Here is a 21,892-nt window from a genome sequence, read left to right as displayed (position 1 = left end):
AATAAATATTGAACTATTAAAACAAACATTGAACACTTCATTGTACAAAAACTACCCCTTAATGTCGACAGAATGTTTCTTGACTCTATTTCTAAGTATCACTCACACATTCAAACAGTCGTACTGGAATCCTTGTAGTAGACAATTTGGCACAGCGTGAGTAGGCTTCAATAGCGTTGCGGTATGTACGTGGAAATACATGCAAGAGGATGAGGGTTCGAGACTCATTAAATTTTTTTTCTTATTAGTATTATCAAGTACCTATTAGGTATTAATAAATTATTTTATGAGAAATATGAGCGTTTTTCCTTAAAAATATTAAAAATCTGATTCTCACACATCATGATATTTTTGGGTTCTTCCAACTCAGAATCACTAGCATAATCAATCCTCGTGCTATTAAAACCCGAAAATTTGTATTGAAATTTTAGTTTTACACTGAAATTTCTTTCATACTAAAATGTGACGTAATGGTATGGATATTTTAGGATATCTTTTTTTAATGCTAGGGTGGAGAAGATTCTAAGTAGAATGAACCTAAGAAAGTCCAAATTTGTAAGTCAGATTTTCCGCTATTTTAAAAAAAAAAAACGCTGTTTTGTTCTAAAATTAAAGCAATCCCTTACTGCCCAGCCTTTAAAAAAAGTAGGTACTATTTTACAGTAGAATTAAAACATTTTTTTACGATACATTTAATTAAATTACAGTGAGTTGCAAAATTGCATGGCCTTCTATTTATAACCATTATAAAAAGAAATGAGATATTTACCATGTTTGTTTATATTATTGATTTCCCGATATTTTGACACAACTAGAAGTTTCACACAATGCCTAGAGATAGAAAATTATTTATTTATTTTATTTATTGTCAATTTCATTCAACGGATCACATCATATCCAATTTATGTATTGCATTGTTTTCTACCTAGTTGGTTATTAAATTCTGTTACTGCAATAATCTTTATCTACATAAAATATACCAACGAAAGTTTAATAAAGTATATATTAAAATGAAGAACACAAAATCAGGAATTACATATGACAATATCATTCAAAATCGCCTCCTCTGGCTTTGACACAGGCCCTCAAACGACGAGGCCAGTCATCAATAGCGGCACGCACGATTGTCATGTCTAATTCCGTCACTGTCTTAACTATGGCCCGCTTGAGGGAGTTAAGATTTGTGTGGGGTTTAGCACAGGCTTTCTCCTCAATAACCTGCTATATGGCATAATCCAGGGGGTTAAGGTCCGGGCTGGAGGACGGCCAATCTTCGGGGGCAATAAAGTCAATTTTGTTCCTTCGAAACCAGGTTTGAGTTGTTTTTGCCTTATGTGCAGGAGCTGAGTCCTGTTCAAAGATCCATGGCTGGTTTTGAAATAGGGTGTGGCTTAAGGGCTTCACTATTGGTTCGAGAACGGTTTTCAGTTTCCGGTTTTCACACCTTTTTCACAGAAATGAATCTGTGTTAGCCCTTATGTGCAGGAGCTGAGTCTTGTTCAAAGATCCATGGCTGGTTTTGAAATAGGGTGTGGCTTAAGGGCTTCACTATTGGTTCGAGATCGGTTTCCAGTTTCCGGTTTTCACACCTTTTTCACAGAAATGAATCTGTGTTAGCCCTGAGTATGACACACCCAAAATCATGTTTGGCGGGTGCCCAAATTTGTGCAACGCAATAGGGTTGCTTCCATCTACAAATCTTAGGGCATAATTGTATCCCAATAAATTCTTTTGGATTATAAAAACATGTTAAACTACTTTTAGGGGACCTGTAATGACCATATTTTTGTAAATATTAAATTTAAAATATCTTTTGGCACACGTCACGTGACCAAACTCGAAACGTCATTGAAGATTCTGATGACGTCACAACTCTCGGATTGACACTGTTGACAGTTAGGCGATTAACAACAAATGACAAATATCAGTTGACAGTTCGTATCTTCTACGTGTGTATGTAGTTATGTGTCAAACCATAAACTGTGACGTCACACAATTTTCAAAGAGCGTTTTGGGCGCGAAAGCATCTGTCGAAATATATTTTGTTAATTTAACATATTTAAAGCCGTTTTTAGTATAAAAGCTGAATTTTAAGGCAACTTTTAGTTAATATAGAAAGTAATACAAGCGTTTCAAAAAATTGGAATACGATTCTCTTTTAGGCCCCAATTCATTATAGATACGACGAGATAAGCGTTATGTGTGGTATATAATTATAGCTCACAATTCCACTACAATATGTCATTTTTTTGTTTTTTCGGTAGCTATTGTTTTAACGGAAATAAAGAGGTTGCAAATCGAGTAACAGAACTTCAGAACAGATATCATTTGATATTTACCAGTCGCTTTTCGGTGAAGGAAAACATCGTGAGGAAACTGGACTAATCCCAACAAGGCTTAGTTTTACCCTCTGGGTTGGAAGGTCAGATGGCAGTGGCTTTCGTAAAAACTAGTGCCTACGCCAAATCTTAGGATTAGTTGTCAAAGCAGACCCCAGGCTCCATTGAGCCGTGGCAATATTCTGGGACAACGCTCGGAAGAAAGAAAGAAATCGAGGAACAGAACTTAGTAACCAACTAGGTATAATAGTTATGATGTAAATGTCCATATCATGTTGGAGTCATATATTAGCCAACTAATTATTCAAGATCAATACACTTAGCTCCCTTAGGTTCGCCTAAGTACAATCTCGGGCAAAATTGAGTTTTATAAAAGTGAACTAGTTTCTAGGTCATATTTTCTATGAATTGGTCATTTTTGTAGACCCCAATTACAGTTACACTTTTCCTGGTTTTTCGCGGACCAGAATATCGATGATTTTTGTAACTTGATTTAGACGTTGCTATCATTTTCAATCCAAAAACACATAAAATCACAATTCAGAACATGCGGCAGCGTTGTTTTCTATCAAGTACCTCAAGCACCAGGGCGGCTACCGGGAAAATCGAAATTCGTCAATTTCGGGCATTTTTCCCTGTCACTCTAATTACGTCTTAGTGAGAGTAAAAGAGAAAGATCCCCGCAATTTGCGAATTTAGGTTTTCGCGGTAGGCCCCCAGGTCCTGTCAAGTTTCAGCAGTGTTACCAGGTGAGCGGAAGAGAATTATCGAACTTGAGTGTCAATATTATTGTACCGTTGAAAAAAATATCGTACGCCAATCAAAAAGGCAGCCCCTAAAAATGTCTAGCAAAATAAGCTTAAATTTCCAATTAATAATAAAAAAAAAGACAATTTTCGTCTAAATTGCGCAAAAAATCTGTTTATGTTTGTGTATTTTTGGGATAGACTCAAACGGTATACAGGCAATTGAGACATTTTAAACTTTAAACTTACACCAAGGAGCCGAACACCCAAAAGATACTAATTTTAGCCTATTTCTGAGAGAAAGTGTCATATTTTGCTTCAAATTACTAGACTTTTAAGGTGGCATCATACAAGGGCTGAAATTATAGTACTTTAGTGTACGATAATGCTCTTTGGAACATTACGTCATACCGGGGCCCAAATTATCGTACATGTACGACAATTATCGTACGCCTGGTCACACTGAGTGTCAGTGTCGACAGAGTCAGCTAAAAACGCGTCAAACATCGCAACGTCGCGCCGATGGCCGTCCGAGGCATAGAGTGGCAACGCCGCAATGTATTTGTACACGACATTTGTCACACACACATGAGTAAAATTTATCAAAATATAACGTTGATTATTGCATGATTTCTGTATGAAACAAAGTTTTTCTATTAATTTAGCGCAAATTAATATTCGAAAGTAGATAGATGCGCAACTATTTATGTAATAATATTGTGTAATTAATTAATAAATAGCGATTGTTTTTTGTATGAAAATCGAACCACCTTAAGGGTAGCGGTAGAAAACGGGCCGACCCTACGAAGAAAGAAACGCGATGAGAGTCGCTGCAGGCGTTTGTTACTACAATGGCAGACGCAATAAATTAAAATTTTAAGACATTTTACGGTCTTTGTGTGAGTATAGTCCGAAACATGATTATGTGAAGTTCGTTGGTGTGTACAAGTCAAGGGATAAGTGTTTTTAAGAGCCCTTATTCCTTTCCTTGGAGCGTTCTCCGATTTCACGAAATAACGCTCGATAGATGGCGTTGGCGCTCGGTACGCGACGCGCGTTTCAATGCAGACAAGAGTAATCTTGATAGTTTTCAATATATTTTCAAGCAACATTAATTTTAGTGTTATATTATATGGGCACTCTTTATTTTATTTTACAGTACGAGGGTGGATTGAAAAATTCGCGGCCTGAATATTAAAAACAAAACAGACGGTTTTTAATTTATTTTTATTTTTCTACATAGTCCCCGTCGAGTTGACTGCACTTGTTCCATCTGGATTCCAGAGCCATTACACCACTTTTGAAGAAGCTTTCCTCGAGACCTTCAAAAATAGGCATCCACCTCAGCTTGGAACTCGGCGTTGCTTGAAATTTCATACCACCCATATGTTTTTTTTAAATTGGGGAACAGATGAAAGTCCGATGGTGCTAAATCGAGTGAATAGGATGGGTGGGGAAATAATTCAAACCCATCCACACCCGCCATCGATTTTAGTGACGTGTGAACACGTGCATTGTCCTGGTGGAAGATAACTTTCTTTGTCAACATTCCAGGTCTTTTTATCTTCAGAGCCTCGCGTAATCTGCGTAATAACTCGCAATAATAGTCGGAATTTATAGTTTTACCTCTCTGGAGATATTCAACCATTATTATTCCCTTTGCATCCCAGAAAACAGATGACATGACTTTATTGGCCGACAAAATTGCTTTGGTTTTTTTGGGAGGCGGAGATCCAGGACGAACCCACTGCTTCGATTGCTGTTTGGTCTCTGGTGTATAGTGATGGACCCACGTCTCGTCCATAGTTACAAATCTGTCCAAAAAGTCTTGAGTATCGGCTTCATATAGGTCTAGACATTCACATGAATTAGTACGGCGAGCGATTTTTTGTTCCACTGAAAGAAGCCTCGGGACCCATCTCGCCGACACCTTGGAAAAACCTAATTCGTTGACTATAATATTTTGAGTTCTTTCATAAGAGATGCCTACGATGTCAGCTATTTCCCGCACCTTTAATCGTCGGTCTTTCATTATCATTTCGCATATAATTGCCACATTGTCCGTGTTAGTCACCATTGTTGTCCATTTTTCCGGTAGGAGTCCAGGGCTATAACCGCGAAAATCGAAGTTCGTCAATTGCGGACATTTTTCTCTGTCACTATTATTACATCTTAGTGGGAGTAAAAGAGAAAGATCCCCGCAATTTGCGAATTTCGGTTTTCGCGGTAGGTCCCCAGAGTTGGATTTATTGCAATATATTTGAATTCTTGGGAAAAATTTGTAGATTGGTGCGGACTGGAAAATGGTTAAAATATATCAGAAACGTTATTTGAATATAGCACTAAAATAGCATAAGTAGGTAATACATTTCAGTAGTAAATGGATATAATTACTACCACAATGGTATCTTTTTAACATTGGCAACATGTGCGAGTGAGACACAGGGCTCTGGTAAAACGTAGTGATTATATGCTCTTTGGGCTCTGGTTTTGCTATCTCAAGTGGACCGTTTTCTCTAGTCTGGTACAGTCAGCGTCAAATACTTTATAGCAACCAAAGTGGCCAAATAGTTCGGTACACCATATATTTAGTATGGTGTACCGAACTATTTGGCCACTTTGACTGCTACAAAGTATTTGACGCTGACTGTACGAACACCTTTCTAGCTCGGTGATAAGGTTCAATTTGGTATGGCAAAAAAAGTCGTTGCGGTCTCCACTTTATATACCTTCATGGATCTAACACATTTCGGAACGGCTCCCATAACCTGTCAATGTCATGTTATCGACTTGACATATAATGACTTGTCAATGTCAAACAAACAAAATAATCGTAACAAAAATAGCAAAGGTGTTTGAAAATCAATGTGGAAATTAGTTATTACTGTCGATTTCGCGAATTAATAAATAATATAAGTCTCCGTCAAACATGGTGCATTCACAGTTTAGTTTATCATGGGATTCGTATAAATCTATTATGTGCAATGGTTTCAGTACTCTACAACAGGTACATAACTATTCCTAACATAATTAAAGTAAAAAAAAAAGTTTTTCCAAAAATTTAAATACATTACAATACCAAATTATTCAAAACAGCCCACCCACTGTAATACCCCACTTTACTATTACCTAAGTACACAAAGTTTTTATTTCTTAAACATTTTCTTAGCTACGATTTCTGTTCTGTAGGACTCCGTTATAATGCTTTTCTTTACCCGCCTAGAAACTCTCTTTAATTTAGAGTGTCTTTGTAAATATGATATTTTTAGAATGGCGAGTTTGTTGACATGACAATTGCAGCTGATGGTCACTTAGTGAAGGTTCATCAAATGGTGATGGCCATGGCCAGCCCATATCTAAAGGAGCTGATCACATCTGCTCCGTGTCAGCATCCAGTTATATTCCTTAATGTAAGTTCAACTTAACAGACGCTTAGCTTATTTTCTGCCTAAACATTTTCTTCCTTTGATACTTTGTTTAATGATATTTTGTAATTAAATGAGCACTAATATGAAGTCAGGGTTTTTGGTGCGGGAATGATTTTGTATATTTATAAATAATAAATAAATATTATAGGACATTATTACACAAATTGACTAAGTCCCATAGTAAGTAAGAAGAAGAAGAATATATAAATACATAGAAAACACCCATGACTCAGGAACAAATATTCATGCTTTTCACACAAATAAATGCCCTTACCAGGATTTGAAACCGGAACCATGTGCTTCATAGGCAGGGTCACTACCCACTAGACCAGGCAGGTTGTCGAACGTTTATAATGTTGATGTTAACATGATTTATAATGTTGTTTATTGTAAAAATAATTACCAAAAATGTTATTATATTGGGATTTTACAGTTTTTACCTCTTCTTTGGCTAGTGTAAAACATTTCTGCACCAAAAACCCTGACGTATGAATAAATAATAAATAAATATTATAGGACATTATTACACAAATTGACTAAGTCCCACAGTAAGCTCAATAAGGCTTGTGTTGAGGGTACTTAGACAACGATATATATAATATATAAATATTTATAAAAACTTAAATACATAGAAAACACCCATGACTCAGGAACAAATATCCATGCTCGTCACACGAATAAATGCCCTTACCAGGATTTGAACCTGGGACCATCAGCTTCGTAGGCAGGGTCACTACCCACTGGGCCAAACCGGTCGTCAAAATATCATGAAATATACAGTAAAGATTACCCTATATCAAGAATCAAATTATAGTTATTTCCCATTGTATTGTAATAAAAGATTGTCTTTTATAAAGCACATAAACATTATTATTGAAAAAAAAAAAACATATCACTATCACGAAATTTGTATGTAATGTTTCAGAATGTGAGTCACAAGACATTGTGTTGTCTCTTAGAGTATATATACACCGGGGAAGTGCTTCTCCCAGCGGAGAGCCTGGCACTCTTTGTAGAAACTGCTAAATCATTGCACATTAAAGGATTGGAAAGCTTGGTAAATATTATTGGAGGTATTCATAAATACGCTACAAGACTTAACAAGTGATTAATAATTTGTTTTGATCTATCAATTTGACTTATGTATTTGCAAGAAGGGGTAAAGCCCAAATTAATTAATTGAAGCTTTTAAAATTTTATGAATTCCTTTAGCTATTATATATATATACACCGTGTTTTTTTTGATTTGCGTTAATTTCGAGGGTGCATTCCTGAGCTTAAATTAAGTAATTTTCTCAAAGACACCGATATTCTAATTAACTCCATTTCGGAGATAATCAATCATAATTTTTTATATTATAAGGCCCTTACGAGCGTGTACACTTGCCTTAGGGCCTGTTTACTTATTGATTAGTGTTTAGTGCGAGTACATACATTTGCTACTAAACGTACGTACTATCTCGGACGATCGATGTTAGAAATGACATTGATATATCACAGTTTTCAATTGTTTGGTTGAGTTAAATGTAATGCCCATGTTACAACAACGCTATATGCAACATTTAGTTACTTTTTATAAATATAAAAATTGTAAAAAAAAAAAACAAAAAAATTTTTTTTTTTTGAAAATTAACTGTGCCATTTAGTTTCCTTAAACGTACTTACCGAAACCCCGGAGTTAACGCAATTCAATAAAAACACGGTGTATATATTGTCCTCTAGTAAAATTGCTGAATGCTCTGCATTGTTCCTTTTATATTGTGTGCAATATAGAATAATATACATATCATATTATGTAAATAAATATTATACAATGATTTTACACAAATCAACCAAGTCAATAGAAACATTGTACAGTTTGTTACACTTGCTGTACTTCATCTCATATTTAGTAAACAACCACAGACATAAGGATAATTCCAGTCCAGATTCCTTATCCCTGCAGTTTCACCTTAAGTTTATGTTTTCAGAGCAGTAGTGAATGTTTACCTGTACGAATGAATACAAACATATCACAGTTGGAAACAAATGAATTTAATAACATTCTGACTTCTTCGGGTGGCAAAACTGAACAGGTAATTTTTTTTATATAGTTATTTTTGTGTACCTAACATATTTGTACTACAAAAAAATTGCAGTTTTTAATGATAATAAATATGTAACTATAATTATGTATAACACCTGTGTCACCGGTAGTGATGTGCCGTGGGAATTATCCCGGAACAAGGACTATTCCCTTATGGGAATTTTCCCCTGTTCCTGGGAATATTCTCCAAGCAAGGGAACATTGAAACATAGATTAAGTGAATATAATTTTAATAAAGGCTAGCTATAACGAAAAGTAACTGCGTTTAGTAAAATAAAAGTGGCCATAAATCGTAATCTGCAGGTGGCTTAAAAAAAAGTACTTGAAAAGTCGGTTTGCTTAATATTGTCGCCACTTTGGATACTACAAAAATAAAACTAGGCATCACTTTAAGCCCCCGAAGTGCATGGATGCGAAATCTTAACGTAGTCAGACCATTTTCTCCATACAAATACATTTTTTATTAAGATCGGCAAAAAATATTGGCACAGTTTTTTTTATTGGATATTTGATAATGCAATGCAAAATATTTCACAAAAACCCGTCCTAAATACTCGTATTTACAAGAGTTTCTTGGTCAAAAGCTTACGGAACTCGAATATTATTATTAGTGCCTGACTTATTTTAACCCTGATTAAACTGTGATGATGTGTATCGTTTCTGTTGATTAAAGATGTATTATTGTAAAATATATTTTATTCTGGGGAATAATTTACAGTAACAATGGGATAATTCCCAGAAAGAATGGGATTTTTTCTGGCAATATAAAGAATTTACTTAGGCAGCTGGGATACAGTTTTTAATGTGAATAGAAAAACGATTAAGATGCCAAGTGTTGACTGAATGTCTGATAATAAAATAGTATGTCTGTGCACAATTAAACAATTCCCATATTTTCCTATTTAGGGGGAATATTCCCGGGAACGTTTCCGGGAATAACCCCACCTAGGGAAAATTCCCGGAAACGGCACATCACTAGTCACCGGTCTTTGTGTTGATGTACAGTCAGCGTCAAATACTCTGTAGCAGTCAAAGTGGCCAAATAGTTCGGTACACCATTCTAAATATATGGTGTACCGAACTAATTGGCTACTTTGGTTGCTACAAAGTATTTGACGCTGACTGTACTAGATATTTACATCCCTGCACATTGTTATAGATGAACTTGCCTGTGACAAGAAAAATAACCCTGAAAACATATGGTAATACAACAAAACCTGGAGCTTTGTAAGTATATTTTGCAAGATTAATCTTCTAAAAACAAGCAAGCTCAACTAGAGAACAAATCAAATAATTTAAGTAATATTGTGTTTAAACTGAGCATGTGAACTGAAGATGGCGGTTCGATTCCTACCTCAGTCACTGGAGGATTTGGTCAGTTTTATTTCTGTTTATCATGTAAGTTCTAGCTCTGCGGTGGCAGCATGGTTCTATTTTTATCACCTGTCACTATACCCGTCACTTTCGCGCTTACATACATGTTAGAAAGTGACAGGCATGGTGACAAATGATAAAGAGCCGACCGTCTTAGCCCTACTGGATATAATTTTGTACTGATTATACATATAGATTACGATGAAAATAACCAAAGTATGAAATATGATAGTAATCGATTTAAACTGTCGTGAGTCATACTCATATGAAACATGTCGCGCGAGTGACTAAAATTACGTGAGTTAAATCGCCGTAATAGCCCATGCGGAAAAAAGGAAAATGAGAAAAAACTACACTTTGTTTTCTTAGAAACCGCAAAAGTTAGAATTAGGTTTTAAATTAGGCACGTTATTTGGTAAAAAAATTAAGTGTGTGTGTAGGAAAGACCGTCTATCTATATAAAAATATATTCATAGCCATCATGCCTTCCTATATATGTATTGTATTGTATATACTAAGCATTTAATTTTTCCAGAAAAACAAGTTTAAATGTGCCGGACAATGTACCTATAATGTCGGACTATGCTATGACTGATGACACTGCACACAATTCGGATGACGACCACGACTTTCAGAACCAAACAACCGCGAATTCGATGTTAGATGCCACACCGGACACAGAAAAATGTAAGAAAATTGTTAAGAATTTTATACCTACAACATGGAGCTCTAATATACCCCTGCTTATAACATTTTTAACACTAGACCCTACTCATAGTGTTGTGTTCCTGCCGGTGAGTAAGGTTGCCAGAGCTCAACGAGGGGCGGGGGGGGGGGGGGGGGGGTTAGGGTCGGCAACGGCATGTAACTCCTCTGGAGTTGCAGGCGTACATCGGCTACGGAGACTGCTTACCATCAGGTGGGCCGTATGCTTGTTTGCCACCGACGTAGTATAAAAAAACTCCAAAGATATACCTACCTATGTACTATAAAGGGATACGGTCTATCTGCGGTGGAGAATGTAAACGCTCCAAGTAGATTTCTGATAATATTTATATTTTTTTCTTCTTCAAACAACAATACAAAATACAAAATACAACTATCGACTATCGTTAATGCTTGCCGCTTTCAGAAAGAATCGCCTGCAGATCTTTATTCCTTCAGCAGGGCGATAGTTCTGAATTCAAATGATCGTTGCCAGTTATCTACCATGAGACTGAAGGTTTCCAACCGTCACAGTGCCTATACCTACGCATAGTAGATTTCTTACACTACGTCAGTGACAAACAAGGATACGGCCTGATGGTAAACGATCACCGTAGTCTATGGACGCCTGCAACTCCAGGGGTGTTACATGCGCGTTGCTAACTCTAAAACAGTAGCAGTAGTATCTATTTTGATGTTAAAATTGCATAAAGTAAACCCGCAGCAGATAGGCTGAAGGGGTCACTTTAAGCAATAATGCATTATTTTTAGCTTATCCGACATTTAAGCTGCAACCCAGCTGTGATCACGGATGACTGCCGTCCCAGCAAAACTTCGCCGTCTCAGTAAATTATACGCTGTAATATCATTAAATTCATACGCATATCATTAAACGTCATTGCATTTTAGGGTGCCATCTGATTATAGTTGATCGTTAGCGTTCAGTAATCGCTATAGAGAGCAACACACCCTAAGCTTTTCTGTTGAAGGGCCAAACTCTAGTAGTTATTTTACTTTGTTTTCTTAGACGCATCGAACTTACAATTCACCGTGTCGATACGAGGCTCGCTGCAAATAATCCTGAACCGGTACATGTACAACCTGCACTCGGTGACGCACCGCACTGGTGTGCGTCGCTGGCGCTGCGTCGACTACCGCAACCACAAGTGTATGGCCTACGTCGTGTCCGACAAGAACGTCGTGATTGGCAGGTATGGCGTCATCTAGCCCAGAAAAGATCGCGGCTCACTGCAAATAATCCTGAACCGGTACATGTACAACCTGCACTCGGTGACGCACCGCACTGGTGTGCGTCGCTGGCGCTGCGTCGACTACCGCAACCACAAGTGTATGGCCTACGTCGTGTCCGACAAGAACGTCGTGATTGGCAGGTATGGCGTCATCTAGCCCAGAAAAGATCGCGGCTCACTGCAAATAATCCTGAACCGGTACATGTACAACCTGCACTCGGTGACGCACCGCACTGGTGTGCGTCGCTGGCGCTGCGTCGACTACCGCAACCACAAGTGTATGGCCTACGTCGTGTCCGACAAGAACGTCGTGATTGGCAGGTATGGCGTCATCTAGCCTAGAAAAGATCGCGGCTCACTGCAAATAATCCTGAACCGGTACATGTACAACCTGCACTCGGTGACGCACCGCACTGGTGTGCGTCGCTGGCGCTACGTTGACTACCGCAACCATAAGTATTATATTCATTGTTCAGTGTTGATTTACTCTCGCTTCCATGGTACATTTATGGTATGGCCTACGTCGTGTCCGACACAAGTTCACGTGTGTCATCACCATCAGGCTCATGAGGAACCCGAAAGACGTTAACAAAGTATTTCTAAACATACGTAGAGACTAAAATACCTATCATATACAAATAATAGGTTTTGCCCGCGGCTTCGCCCGCGAATTAAGCAAAAAAGGTTCTCAGTTTGCGTGCATGTATGCATGAAGTGTTCAACAACTTTGTACTTGTTAAAGTACTTCCTTATGGACAAAATGCCAAAATGTTTTTGCCATGTTTGAAGGTGGTAGCAATGGATGGTTCTATGGTAACTTTGAGGTGAGTATTTAACCCTTTTAGGTGATGAATTTAAAAAAAACGCTGAAACAACTTTTCTTGATTTTTAACAATATGCCTTTATACAAAGTTTGAAGCCCCGCATTCCAAAAAAAAGTTTTATCTCCATACCAACTTTCAACCCCTTTTTCACTACCTTGAGGGATGAATTTGCAAAAACGATGAAATTAGTTTTCTTATATTTTAATAAAATACCTTTTTACAAAGTTTCAAGTTCCTAGCTCAAAATAAAACTTGAACCCCATACAAACCTTCATCCCCTTTTTAACCCCTTAGGGGATGAAATTTCAAGAACGTTGAAATAACTTTTATTTGTAATCGGCTATTATGCCTTTATAAGAAGTTTCAAAGCATTGGTAATGGATTCAAACTTTCAACCCCTTTTAAACCTCTTTAGGGGATGAATATTTAAAAACGCTAAAATATTCTTTCTTGTGTTTTAATAATGTGCCTACGTGCACAGTTTCATATCGCGCACTCAAAAAAAAAATTTGATCTCCATACAATCTTTCAACCCCTTTTTCACCACCTTAGGGGATGAATTTTCAAACACGCCGAAATCAGTTTTCTTTTAATTAATTAAAATACCTTTTTACAAAGTATCAAGTTCCTAGCTTAAAATAAAACTGAACCACATACAAACTTTCATCCCCTTTTTAACCCTCTTTGGGGTTGAATTTTTGAAAATAGCTTCTTAGCTCTTATACACTGTATAAATGCAATCTAGTGTGTAAATCTCAACTTTCTATCATTTGTAGTTTCGGTTCTGCGTTGATGAGTCAGTCAGGACACGTGCATTTATATATATATATATATATATATAGATGTACGAACAGTAGATGACAGTAAAGTATTTTCTATTGTTACAGAGGGAATTTACATAACCATCCATTCCACGATAAAAAAATACTATCCAAAATTGAGAAAAACGTTGTCTACTCCGCTTTAGACGATGTCGAAGGCTACAAGGATAAGGAACCCACCGAAGATTCTGCCAAAGACGTCAGTGCCATGGAACACGACAGCGAATACCTCTCCTTGGACTTCAGCGAAGACAACGAACCCTGTAGTATTATAAAGCAGTTAAAGCATGAGTGAAACGTGAATTAATGGGTTAAAGTAATTCGGACTGTTGCAGTGAATAAAGTTAGGTTAAAAGGGAAATAATAGTTTTATTTTAAATTCGTATTTTTCCTATTTAATATCTTGTTAGTTAAGGGAAAGTCAGTGAGGGCATTACCGTCATATTTTTTTCTATGTTCACTTTGGCTGGTCATAACTATGTTGATATATACTTTTTAATAAAAACGATGAATGTAACCGGTTAAGCATTTAATTATCTGTAGAAAAGTACAATATTTCTATGAACAATTGCTGGTTATTTAAATATGTTTTTTTTTTTTCAAAAACATGTCTGTAGACGGGTTTGGGACTTTTCACGCCTACCAACTATTTTTCTTGTGATGTTTTACTAATATATGCGTCAAGTAAACAAATATCACTATACTTTTAGTCGAAAGTAAACCTTATCATACTCAATTTAAAGTTTATTTTAGATTTTATTGCCAAATTTATTTTTTGTGGGCAATTTCGGCTTATTTTTTTAGTTCAGGAGTAATAAACATTTTAACAAAGTAAAAAAAATGTCTAATATTTAATTTTAAATAACGAAGCACAGATATAGGTTGATGCTTGAAAGATACCACGTATCAAATCTTCTAATGTATGTAAATAAATAAATAAATATTATAGGACATTATTACACAAATTGACTAAGTCCCACAGTAAGCTCAATAAGGCTTGTGTTGAGGGTACTTAGGCAACGATATATATAATATATATAAATATTTATAAATACTTAAATACATAGAAAACACCCATGAGTCAGGAACAAATATCCATGCTCATCACACGAATAAATGCCCTTACCAGGATTTGAACCCGGGACCATCAGCTTCGTAGGCAGGGTCATTACCCACTAGGCCAAACCGGTCGTCGTATGTGATCGCATAACTTCCAAAAGACTGGACGATTTGGCTAATTTTGGTATTGAAATATTCGTAAAAGTTCAGAGAAGGTTTAGACGGTGAGAAAATATGGAAAAATTGCGAGGGAAATGGTAAAAACAACGATATCCTTTTCCCATACAAACATTTGATTCGTCCCGCCGGTGCCGTAAACTCGAGTCCCCTCAATTTGAATGACGTATTAAAATAAAGATTTCGAATGGACAACCACAATATCTACAATATTCGAATTATCGCGTAACATTTAGAAAGTTTGACGTTTAAAATTACACGTACACGTACGTCTGGGCTATCAAATTCGCTGCCAACTTATCTTGGTCTGATTCTAAAAACTTAATGAAACATTAAAAAAATTGAACGATTTGGTGACTTATTATGTATCTCCTCTGATCAAGATGAAAATCGATATCTGAAAATCTGAGGGGTTTATAATAAAAAAATTATAAATTTTAGCAATTCCGTAAGAAAATTGCATCATCACTCATGATTACGAATCAAAACTTAAATGAGTCAAATCAAAAAAGGTTGGCAATATATGAAATAGGGAAGTTCCGTCACATGACGAATTTTCCCGTTTCGTAATGGACGGATTTGACCACTCGCAAATTTTGTACTCTTTTACGAGAGAGAGAAAGACGCAAGTAGTTTCATAATCAGTACACCTAACAAAAATACATTTACTTTGACTACGTATTTAGTGAAGCAAAATAGCAGAATTCGTAGAAACCAATATGTCAAAAAATATTTATAATCTGACTACTGACTATTAGCCTCATTGATGTAAATATGAAATTAATTACTTTTAAACAACTTAGATACTTGTCATAATAATAGCTTACTTCACATACCTACAAAAAAAAGGAAAAAACACCTAAAATTATTCCTTCCGTGTAACGGTGAAGCGTTCTTTCGTGTTTGCTCTCAAATCTTTGAATCAACAGTGGCCACTTTGCCGTAATGGGTGCCTTCTTCCGTACGTGCCCCAACATTTTTTAAAGGGACTTTTTCGCGAGCGGTCGTTTTCTGTTTGCTTCGGGGTTCCTATTGCAGCTTTTAGCGGACGAAATTACGTGTAAATATTCTTAATTAGGTACATTTTCTGTCATATTTTTCATAAGGCGTTAGATAATATCACACACAGAATAAAATACACACACAGAGCACAAACTACACGTCGTTCAGTACCTATCATAATTTTTACAAGTTATTATCCATCAATTTTCATAATGGGAAGGTGATTGATTGAGTGGATTGTACAATTGCACAGCTAGGTAGTTATACGGCTCAAATCGTGAATTGAAAATGTGAAATAAAAAAAACAACTATACTTAATCTGCCCTACTTATTTTATAACCAAACGGTTCATTAACTCTGTAGGTTCTGCGACAAAATCTATTACAAATGTACTGTCAGAAACAAAATGACAACTCATTCGATATCAAAATCTACTCGCTTACCCTTTATTCAGAATCATTAGGGACATAGCTATTAGAGAACCCGAGGCGTTACATGTAGGAAATTTGGATAAGGCATTGTGCTGGTGACAACCAGTTGTTTAGGTTTATACCTACCTACACGCATCCGAATGTGTACATAAAACGCGTACTTGTAAACTATTCGCAGTTTACAAGTATAGTTATCTATTAAATAAAATATTGTTTTCAATATTCTATTCTATATTTTCTATTCTATTCAAGTCTATGGATGAAAGAGAACAAGTAGATGTTATCTTTACCGACTTTTGCAAGGCTTTCGATAAAGTAGACCACGTATATCTTCTTAAAAAACTAGCATTTAACGGAATCCGTGGTAATCTGTTGCGTTGGTTTGCCTCTTATTTGACAAATAGAACTCAAGTCGTAGTTATTAATGGATTTAGGTCTAACCTTGCCAATGTGACGTCCGGAGTAATTCAGGGCTCAATTTTAGGGCCTTTGCTATACAGTATGTTTATTAATGATATAAAAGACTGCTTTAAGAATAGTAGTTTCCTATTGTTTGCAGATGACCTAAAAATTTATAAAGTAATAAAAAATGAAAGTGATACCAAATTGGTCCAGAAAGACTTAGACACATTTTATAAATACTGCGAACTCAATAATTTGCAATTGGCGGCTGATAAATGTATGCAAATTACTTTTACAAAAAATAAGAAAAGACTCATAAACTTTAACTATACATTAGGTCAAACACGAATAATGAAAGTACAAACAGCTAGGGATCTTGGTGTAATATTTGATGAAAACCTACATTTTAGCGGGCATATAGATAAAATAGTACGTAAAATAAATAAATAAATAAAAATAAAAATCATTTATTTCAGACCGATAGGATCCATAAATTTTGTTAGTAACAGCAAAAAAAATTCTTACACCCTACGTTAGTACCAATTAATTTACATAAAACTAAATTAAAATTAAATCATCCAGCTCATTTAGCCTTGCCTATCAACACGTCTACCCAGTAGCTCGTGAGATGGCAATCAAGGCGTTCTGCCAACGTCCTTAGGAGGCTGTTGCTACTGCCGCGCACGCGTGTCAGCAGAGACGCTATTCTTTTACGCCTGATGGCATAAAAGTCATCCGTTCGCGCCTCCGCGAACATACCGGATGCGCTACAGTACCTCGGCAGCTTCAACAGCATCCTCAGGACGTTATTATACTGAACCCTTAGTGTATTATAGGCTCGCTGCGTAAATGTTGCCCACAGACTGCACGTGTAAAAAGTTTGGCAGTATGCTTTAAAAAGTGTTAACTTTACTTGTTTGTTACATCGTGCAAATCTGCGGGCAACCATATTGCCCCTTATAGCCATGGCTCTCCTTTCTCTTTCTAGATCCATATCATCTTTCATATCTCCAGTGAGCACATGCCCCAGATACTTAAAGCTCTCCACCACTTTGAGGGGTACCCCTCCCAGCATGATCCTAGGCATAGTTGAATCTAAATTGTACTTTTGAGCCTTAAAAATGAGTATTTCACTTTTGGTTGCATTATACCTAAGACCATGCTGCTCGGCGTAGCCCTCGCATATGGTGATTAGCTTTTTTATCGAGCTGACTGAGGGGCCCAACAGCGCCATGTCATCCGCGTAGCTTATGTTATTGAAACAAGTTCCTAAAATATGACATCCAACACGCGCGCTGCTGAGCCTCCCAATCAGTTCATCTACATAAAGGTTAAACAAGGTGGGAGATGTTAGCCCACCCTGTCTAACCCCGCATTGTAGTCTATACTCGTCTGAGTACTCCCCATCCCATCTCACTTGATTGCCCTGATTGCTATACCAGTATTTTAACAAGCCTACGCACTCTTTAGGTATTCCGGTTTTAGCCAGCTTGTCCCACAATACAGGGTAAACAACCAGGTCAAAGGCCTTTGACAGGTCCAGGAAACACGCGTACACAGGCGTGTTCCTGTCCCTGTAATACCTGACAGCTTGCTTAAGGCACAAAATTGCGGTTTCTGTTGACAGTCCAGGTCTAAACCCGAATTGCGCGTCGTTCAGCTTTATATGTTTCTGCAAATGTGCATTAAGCAAGCCATCAAGCACTTTTGCCATAATAGTTGCAAGTGAGATGGGTCTGTAGTTCCCTAATTCAGACAAGTCACCCGTTTTATTCTTAGCGAGCGGCACTACCACAGTACGCATTAGCTGGTCAGGAAGATAACCGTGCCTTAGACATAAGGTGTAGAACATTGCCAGAACACGAGGCATGTGTATCCCAGCGTGCCTGAGATGCTCAATACTGAGACCATCATGACCTGGAGATTTCCCCCTCTGCATGCTATTTATGATGGCCTTAACATCTTTAGCCATAAACATTACAGTTGTTCCTCCCATGATAGTCTCAGCACCCAGCATCCCATGCGCAGTCGCACTCAGCGGGCTCACTGCAAAAACACTCTTGAAGTTATTGGCAATAGACTTTTTATTGGATTCCCCGCCAACGCTAACAGGTACACTCGGACGCGCACTGAACTTATTAGTGTTTTTCCAGAAGGATTTAAAGTCTTTTTTAGTCTGATTTGACGCCAGGATGTCGCTTTTTATCTGATCCTGTCTATCCTGACACCATTTCAGCCTTGATTTAAAAATCCTTCTGGATGCACACATTTGTTCATAAATGTATCCCGCAGATGGTTTGTTTGCTCCAACCCACGTCAAGAACTTAATCCTCGCCTCCCTATGAACGCCAGCAACATATTTATTCCATCCCGCTATATGCCTACCCTGTCCGCCCCGCCTCTGCTTACTCGACTTCCTGGCCGCCTCCGTCATTGTATTGATAATATAGTTATACATATTGTCTAAAATTACTTTATGGTTATATTCATTACATATCTTATCTGCACAAGACGTTAACTCGGCCGGAAAATCGAGCAGTTTCAGCTTTTCATGGCAAATCGAGCGGTACAGTTCCACTTGCTCGGCTTGTCTCTCGCCCCACACTATCCCCTCATGAAGCAGCTTCGCCGAATTACACTTAATATGGATCTTATCCATGTTACACTCAATAATAAGCGGCAAGTGGTCAGACCAATACACGTCACAGTTTATATTTATATTGCACACTGTTTGCCTCGCTGCTTCTGTGACAATGCAGTGGTCCAGCCACCTGCTACAACCATGTGCTTCACTCGTGTATGTATGTGTACCCGACTCAATACCCAACATATCCAGGTCAACGCAATACCAATTCTGAGATTCACAGAAATGCAGCAGCTCATCACAAAATAACTCATTAGGGTGAGCATTAAAATCGCCGAGTACAAAAACCGCTTCGACGTCACTATATTCCGCACTTATCGCAACTATTTCCGCTAAACATTCTGTAAAAACTGGTAGGTTGTCCGGTAAATTTACTGGCATATATACACTAAACACTAACGATGACCAATTCGGCATTTCTATTTTAATGGCCGCCAAGCGCACACTATCACATTTTACAACCGACACTTGTCTAAAGACCGATTTTCGCCACAGAATCGCTACGCCACCATGTGGGCGACCAGTAAGTACACCCGCCCCCGAGGCCACAGCTGACACTCCCGTGTATGCGAAATCTTTATGAACTGCTCCCAGTACCGTCAAGTCATGCGACATTAACCAATGTTCCTGTAACGCAAGTACGTCGGAAGTTTCACACAAGGCTCGAACACCCTCCATCGACCTTTTGAGAGACTTACAGTTAAAACTGATTAATCTACAGTAAAGCTTATCAGATGTTAGGTTTTGTCATCAGGTCGGCTAAGGTATTTAAAAAGGCGGATACATACCTACTGCTTTAGAAAGCGTTAGTAAGACCACATTTAGAGTATGCGTCAGTTGTATGGAATCCTCTTTATGCCAAATACTCTAATGCAATTGAAATGGTACAAAAGAAATTTCTGAGAATCATGCATAAGAGACTTACAGGAAAGAGGATGCCGTACAAAAACTTGCTAAGTCATTACAAAGTATCATCATTGTCAACGCGACGAATAATGTCAGATGCTATGGTACTTTACAATATATGTAGGAGTGAGTACAACAGCAGCGAGCTGCTACAACTCATGCGGTTCCAGGTGCCGCGGAGCGGGGCGCGCTCTATGGCCCTGTTCGCCGTGCCCACGTTCGCCACCAACGCTGGGGTGCGAGCGCCACTGCGTCGCATTTGCGACACATACAATAAAAGCCTCGTCTCAGTCGACATCTTTAACACTACCAAAATTCAATTTAAAAAGCAAATCCTTGGAATAATCCCAGAAGACTGATAGTTAATAAGTCACATCATATGTTAATTAGATTACCTTTTCTTTTCCTTGCAAAAATATAAATCCAATAATTGTTATTTGTAAATATAGCCTTTACACATAAGATGCTATAATTTGTTTGTTTTTGTTTACTAACATGCAATATTTTGTGCCAATAGAAAATAGATATTCATATCATAATTAGAATAAGTAAACTGAACTGGACTGTGTATCTCGGTGAGGACTGTCGTGGAGGAAAATGCATGTTTTACGTGTAAGTTAGTTTTAATAGAACCTTATGTACATTTTACTCTGTTTGTTCTCCTAATAAATAAAATAAAAATAAAATAAAATAAAATAACGTTTAAGATTAGGCATCAGATCCCTTTTATACTCGTACCAAGCAAATGGTCATCATTCAACGAAGCAATACTAAACCTTCAGGTTTTTCCAACGATGTGTGTAACTACTACCGCGGATACTACTTGAGACCTTTTATTAATTGTCCTGTGACCAGGACCGGATCTAGGGTAGAACGAGTGGAGCGGCCGCTCTAGGCGCCAAAATGACAAATGTTAAAAAAATAATCTAGAAAAAAGTTTTAAGTGTCGCGGGCGCGTAATTACGCGCGAAAGGGCGGGGCGGGAGTGTTTCAACTAACGAAAATCTATATCTATTACCACGGTGCAAGCAGAACTGATTAGCAGGAGATAAAAGTTGATACGACAATGGCTAGTTGTATCAAAGATGATCTGGAAAGTTGCACCACAACGCGGTTGCACATGGTAATGTGCAATTGTGCAACATGCATAAGTTGTGTGCTGTTGGTGGGGCGTTATAAAGGGAAACTTTTAGCCCTCGTCAAACCACATTGTCCTCATTGCGAGACCGAAGACCGACCCGCGCAGGCAGATAAAATTAAGACACGACTCAAAGGCTACGTGTCTATCGTCGGATGGGGCAAAGACCTGAAGGCATTTCTTATAGGCTACGCAAATAATAAAAGCTGAGTTTCTCATAAAGCCAAAGACGCAGATGGTCTCAGCGAGGCGAGATTTTGTATGAGCCAAAGCAACACAAGCATGATGATGAGCGAGCTTCTAAAACCGCCTTTGGAGACCGAAGGACGCGTTCCACGTAGTGCCAAAATACCGAAATGCGCATCCCGAGGCTGAAGGCTAAGGTACTGCAGAGCCGTCTAATTCTTAGTGTTATAAAACTAAAGTGATGGCAAAATAAAAGGCCTGACGGTCGGATTTGGCGCCCAATGAACCCGAAGTATACCAGCAAGTTCCGTTCCCAATCGAGGCCAAAGACCGAGCAGCATGAGAGCCGAAGTCATAGCAATTCAATTCCAAGC

The 21,892-nt window shown here is 37.7% G+C and overlaps 2 protein-coding genes across 4 annotated transcripts in view; one reads left to right on the top strand and one right to left on the bottom strand.

Annotated features, from left to right (window-relative positions):
• LOC133534670 (uncharacterized) overlaps window positions 1-21,892 on the bottom strand; it is a 107,330-nt gene that overhangs the window by 14,776 nt on the left and 70,662 nt on the right. The gene's annotated exons all lie outside the window — the stretch shown is intronic.
• Window positions 5,889-13,934, top strand: LOC133534680 (uncharacterized). 2 transcript variants are annotated; one of them, XM_061873905.1, is made up of 8 exons: window positions 5,889-6,092; window positions 6,355-6,495; window positions 7,439-7,570; window positions 8,484-8,588; window positions 9,759-9,826; window positions 10,509-10,660; window positions 11,706-12,249; window positions 13,640-13,934. In XM_061873905.1, the coding sequence occupies exons 1-7, from the start codon at window positions 6,015-6,017 to the stop codon at window positions 11,903-11,905; spliced, it is 876 nt and encodes a 291-aa protein (XP_061729889.1). In that variant the 5' UTR covers window positions 5,889-6,014; the 3' UTR covers window positions 11,906-12,249; window positions 13,640-13,934. The 2 variants fall into 2 exon arrangements, with proteins under 2 accessions (XP_061729889.1, XP_061729890.1); XM_061873906.1 differs by lacking the exon at window positions 6,355-6,495.

Source organism: Cydia pomonella, chromosome 2, assembly GCF_033807575.1.
Source record: "Cydia pomonella isolate Wapato2018A chromosome 2, ilCydPomo1, whole genome shotgun sequence".
In the NCBI taxonomy this organism is placed as follows: domain Eukaryota; kingdom Metazoa; phylum Arthropoda; class Insecta; order Lepidoptera; family Tortricidae; genus Cydia; species Cydia pomonella.
This window is presented reverse-complemented; position numbering and strand designations above follow the sequence as displayed.